General features: G+C 36.2%; 1 protein-coding gene across 1 annotated transcript in view; it reads right to left on the bottom strand.

The window, feature by feature from the left end:
* Positions 1-1,362: 1,362 nt before the first annotated feature.
* Positions 1,363-6,000, bottom strand: part of LOC149158607 (bifunctional bis(5'-adenosyl)-triphosphatase/adenylylsulfatase FHIT-like) — a 100,997-nt gene continuing 96,359 nt past the window's right edge. Inside the window, exons 4-5 of the mRNA XM_089436270.1 lie at positions 1,962-2,060; positions 1,363-1,807 (exon numbers count right to left, since the gene is read on the bottom strand). Of these exons, the coding sequence (XP_089292396.1) occupies positions 1,694-1,807; positions 1,962-2,060 (213 nt within the window). The 3' untranslated portion in view covers positions 1,363-1,693. The remainder of the gene's footprint in view (positions 1,808-1,961; positions 2,061-6,000) is intronic.

Genomic DNA, 6,000 nt, shown 5'->3' with positions numbered 1-6,000 from the left:
GCTTCTAGAATCAGAAAGGGACATTAGACACTTCCTTGTGGTGACGAGCTTCCCTGAGCCATTGAATTTCACTTGGTATGGATGCTTGTTGGTGTTGAATTGTTGTATTGGATTTGGAAGAGACATAATGGTGTTTCCTTTAATGTTGTTGTCTTATCACAAGACTTTCCTTGGCATGATGGCATGCTAATAGGAGGAAACCTGTTGTTGCAAATCATTGTTTAGGTGTGAAAGGTTTGACTCAAGATGGCGTACCTCCAATAGCTTCTGAATTATTGGAGTGAGGACCTATGTACTATGAGCAAAAATCCACCTAGCCCTTCTAGGCCTATGTCACTAGTTACACAAGACATAGTAGGCCCCACCATGGGGCTAGCACACTAGTTCAATATTGTTGCAAACATGAGAGATGGCCCCCAACATCATCACAAATAATAAACACTTTCTAACTCTGGTCTTGGCCATCTCTGAGGTGCCTAAGCCCAAAACTTATTATGGATGGGACCATGTGTAACGTGTTGACATTGATCCTCTAATCACTCGATGGGGCCCACCCATCGACCATGACAAGCCTCCTCCAATCACTAGATGGGGCCCACCCATCCACGACCATGACAAGCCTCCTCCAATCATTAGATGGGGTTCACCCATCCATGACCATGACAAGCCTCCAACAACTAGCATGGTCACTTCTTAGCGTTTTATCCTTAGGTTTGTGCCCTTGGTCTTTCTGGATCTCATGTTTTTCGTTTCAGACAGTGTGACATTGTGACTCCAGGTGTTTTGGCTTCAGCCAGCCCATGTTTGTTGCTCTTGGCATCTAGCTCCTGTGTTTTGGCTTAATCCAGCCCATGTAGAATTTTGTTTTTTTACCTGTGATTGTGGTGGTTTCATGCACGGTCCACTTTTTGTATTAAATCCTTGTATACAGTGTCAATATTAAAATCAAAGAAAGCTTTAATAAAAAATATTTATTTTCCAAGTAGGCAAGTGTTTTCAGCAAAGACAATAATTTCACAATTCCTGAAAGTGCTTTCAAATTAAGATGGATGTGACAACAATATTCTAATTATTTCACAGATGTCTGAGTTAACATTTTACATGTAATATTAGGCCTAAATTTTTCAGTTTCTTAAAAATGGCTAAATGCTCTGTAATGCTATAAATTATTTGTTGCAAAACAATATTACTTTTTTTTAAGCATTATAACCAAAAGGCTCTCAAATGTAACCATTTTTATCATGCACCCATGTTCTCATTGTGGCTTAGATTCCAATATGGCTTCCAATTGAGGGGAAATAACATTACATGCATTAAAGTTAACTATATAGAGGCATTTAAGGTAAATTACATGGTACCAAGTTGTTTAAGATTTAAACATGACATAAAGAGAGTCAACTACAATTGTACCACAGTTCATAAAATTTAATGGATGCCAATACAAATAATCCCAAAACAACTTTTAAGAACAGTGCATAACGGATGCAAACATTCAGCTCGGTAAACGCTTAGGTCCAGGCATAAGAATTTCTATGACTTGAAAAATTTGAAATATGGAATAAATATTGAATAAATTAGTCACTATTCCATGTTAAATGAATTTGTGATATTATTTTTAGGTTTCTATTCACTTTGCTTGAATGAACTTTGTCACTATGAATTAAGCATTCTTTAATAGGTATGAGTTTAGAGCTCAGAAAAGTGCACGGAACTCATCAGCTTCCTCAGTCATTTCATCTTTTGTGCGGTCTTTCCTTTCTTTGTCCAAGTCAAGCTTCTCCTTCAATTCTTTTTCTTTTACGTCAATCTGATCAGTTAAAATACAAAAGATCACTATTTCTTCTAGCAACATCTAGTATTTCACTTGAATGTTGTTATGCGTAAAACATGAACGGAAGTGTACTTGTGAATGCAATTGTAAAAGCATTTTAAAAGCAAGAGAAAAGTGTCTCGAAGCTTACCACATCATAAACTTCGTCATTTTTCTCGAAATCGTCACCTTTCCTTGGAAGAATATGAATGTGAACATGAGGAACTGTCTGACCAGCTTCAGGTCCATCCTATAAGATGGCATCACAATTTAAATAGGAGACCTGAAAGATATTTCTTTGGTAATATCTACACTTCCCTATACTTCTTGTTATGTTGCACAGAAGAGCAACCAAAATACACCAAGAAAACAAATAATATAACCGTAAATAGAGAGATGGATGTTTTCTATTAACTCATCCAAAGTTCATTCACTCTTACAAGGCAGCAAATGAAATCATCAATAATGATACAATCCAAAAAATGGTTGTAGATACCCAGAGATGATATTGATACTGTTTCAACTCCATTCTAGTTCACTTCAAAAATCTATTGCACCTTGAAACTAGAAATAAATGAAATTCTTTAGGCAAAAAATATACGCTGGAAACGTTTCCTCAAATCACTAGCCTCCAACTATTTGCTCCTCAGTGTCCTAAATCTAATTTACTTCATAGCTATCCTACCAAGATGTCTTCTAACACCTAGAAGTTTCTTACTGACAACTTAATGGCATACAGTGCCACCTACCTTAACTCCCGATTTCCAGACTGAGAATGCACTCAATGAAATGCTGGGTATGCAAATTTAGTATTAACTAATAACTCCATCTCGAATATAATTCCCAACCTGCTCTTAATTTCACTTCCAACTCCACAATGTTGCAAAAGGAATGTATTCCCTAAAAGATTCCCTGCTTTTCAATTCCAGTCATAATTGCACCCAAGTGACCTGAAATTAATTTGCTTCTTAGCCATTCTACCAAGGTGTCTTCTAGCACCTAGATGTATCTTACTGACAACTTATTGGCATAGAGTGCCACCTACCTTAAATCCCAATTTACCGACTGAGAATGCACTCAATGAAATGCTGGGTATGCATATTCACTAATAACTCAATCTCCAATATAATTCCCAACCTGCTCTTAATTTCACTTCCAACTGCCACAATGTTGCAAAAGGAATTCATTCCCTAAAAGGCTACCTGCTTTTCAATCCCATTCAGGTCTAGAAAGGTCACTCCAGTCATCCATGTTTTTTGGGCCCAAGGATATTTTCAAAGAAAAATATTTTTTCTTAATACAGAAGTCCTAATATTCTAAATTGAATGTGAGAAAATTGTGATCAATTCAAAACACCCTACATTCTAATTCAATATGAACAACAGCAAAGAAAATTGAACGATCATGTCAGTTAAGTTGGTATGCAAGTACAAGAAGCGCTTCAAAATGTTCAATTACATTGATCAAACCTCGCATTCAGAAGCATGCATTGCTTATTCTTCTAATGGAATGTATGCTGCCTCCTTTAAAGGTAATTATCTAACATGTTCTAGCTGTTCGCTCCCAAAACACATTTAGTTTGAAGTAACAATTTGAATTTACTTGTCAGTCTCGTTTGTTGGTCTCCATTTACAAAGTATCATTAAAATCAAGCTTTCTTGTTGCCTAGACTGTAGACTTAATAAGTTAAAAATAGTCCCTCAATTTGCAAGTTAATCCCCTCTGAAGTCCTATCCAAGGTCATATTACAAAGATAAGCATGTTCTACATGCAATACAAGATGAAAAATTAGAACTCTTGGATAGACAAATCCATCCTGGGAATGATACTGATTCCAACACTCTACGCCTGGAGACCTAAAATCTATGTGGGTTCGGGGACAGGGACGGGTACGACATTTTTTGAAACAGGGCACATGGGTTCGTCAGGGGTGTATTATAATTTATATATAAAATATAATATAGTATTTTATAAATTCTAATATATATGAATTTGTATATTTTTCAATTTTAAACAAGAAAACTAAAATATTATGATTTAAACTATGCCATGTTTTGATGAAAATTTTCCGCAATATGTAAGTGGTTTTATGTATAAAATCAGCAAAAGCATTCTGTTGTTACAGGTTTCCGACAACAGTTCCTGTGAGAAATTGCTATAAAAGCCAGATTAATTTCCTGTGTTGTTCTCATTTTCCTTTTAGCATTGTTAGAATTTTGAATCCTGAATGTATTTTTTTTGCTTTAATGACAGGTGTTTGAGGGTACATTTCATTTTTTCACTGAAGGTAGGCAAGAGTCAAGAGTCAACTACCTGTGGAGTGCGTGACGCATCACTGTGGATTTGAGTCACGCCGCATGGATTGTGTCTCTACTCTCCTGCAGACCAGCGAACAATCTTCACAAGGCGTCAGCGTCTCTGTGGAGGAAACGTCCAGTCCCTGCGCATACACCAACGAATTCCCCTCAAACACCTCGTCCTCTGATACCAAATGCCTGTCGTCCATGCCCGTCCTCTGCCGCCGTCGAAAGGTGAACAAAATGAAAGAAAAGTCGACTTAGCCTTTAGGTTTTAGTATGTACGGTTTACCTTTAACTTTCAATAAAAAAAATAAATAAATTTTAACTTTTAACTTCTATCTTTTATTAATTTTAATTTTTAACTTTCAATATAAAATTTTATTTAAATTTTTAATCCAAAATCGGTCCACAAGAACCCTAAAGAACCTGTTTTTGGGGTTCCAGGTACCCATCATCGGGGTTCTCCGTACCAGTCAAAACAAAAGAATCCATTTTTTTAAATGGAGAACCCAGTTTTCATAGAAGAACCTAGTTCTTATGGGTTATTCTCAAAGCACCCGTACCCGAATCTGGTATTTGTGTATGAGAACCCGGGACGGATTCGAGAACCCCACCCTGGGTTCGTGAATCCGTGCAACATAGCCTAAAATTAACTAAAAAATAATATCATATCTGTGACAACGTTTGATATGGATCAATCAACTTGTATTCACCATAAGTACCTTTATACTTCTCTAGGTAGAACGAAACATGACTTGTCCCTAAAACTATAGTCAGAAATTTTTATTACTTGGCGAGATGGTTAAGATTCTGAATGTACAAGAAATCAAAGCCATACATTTGCTGTATTGCATGCTTTTGAACTGAGAAGTTGATAAGCTCCAACAAGCTCAAGAAAACTGAATATAAATTTCTCCAAGGCTACATGGGGTGAATGAAGATAATCAAACAAAATACTTAAAGACTATTTCCAGTTCGACATAAAGTTTATTTGCATACAGAATTTCGAGAAAGAAAATAAGCGAGTATTTGATATGGAAGCATGCTTTGGTTGGAAGGATGTGTAAAAATAGATCTGTTTTTTTAGCTATTATTAGGAATCCACGTTTGACATAAAGCAGAATTTAATTATGGTTGGGTACAATTCCCTATTTAAATGGCTGGGATATATTCTTTTGAAGAGGCAGAATGGATGGACGGATGCACTTGAATGAAGTTGGGATATAAGGAAGAAACTCATAAGTATTTAATGTATGTAGTTACAAAATTCAGGGTGTTGTGTACTTTGGTTAAATTATATGTTCTGCAATGTTCCTTGGTTAATTCATTCGTTGTTTTTCTGGTTTTCCCTGCATTAAATGTTGTTCTGATTAGCATTTTAGTGGTCAGCAGCAGGACTAGAAATTCATATTCTATTGTAATTCCCTCTAAAAAACCAAGATACCATCAAAATGTTATACTCGAGAAGTCAGTGATTTGAAGAATAGGATTCTTTGGATTCAACGTACCTCAAGATAATTTGCAGAACAAAATAGTAACTATTTTGCAAAATCATAAAAGATAAAATCCTTCAACAGCTGGAGGAGATTACTCTAAGTAATAAGGAAGAAACCAGTGTTATCAGAACCGATGGAACCAGCCAGTCCAACTGGTTTGAGGTCTGGAACCGGAAATAACCAGTTCGGTACTGAACTGGCTGGTTCTGTAATGGAACCATTTAGTTCAGTATTGAACCGGCCTTTTTTCGCTGAACCGGCTGGTTCCATATAATGTGACCAAAGACATTCCAAACGCAAAAAAAAATTGAAAGAAACAGGGATTTTTGAGTGGGGCAACCTAATATTGAAGCCTATAGCCCTACTATTGCTATGCAATTCATGGTAATGTTAA

This window comes from Pinus tabuliformis, chromosome 5_2 (assembly GCF_031772625.1).
Source record: "Pinus tabuliformis cultivar Carrire ecotype Pingquan chromosome 5_2, CPIR1, whole genome shotgun sequence".
Taxonomy (NCBI): Eukaryota; Viridiplantae; Streptophyta; class Pinopsida; order Pinales; family Pinaceae; genus Pinus; species Pinus tabuliformis.
The sequence above is the reverse complement of the archived record's forward strand: the minus strand, read 5'-3'. Positions and strand labels throughout refer to the sequence as shown.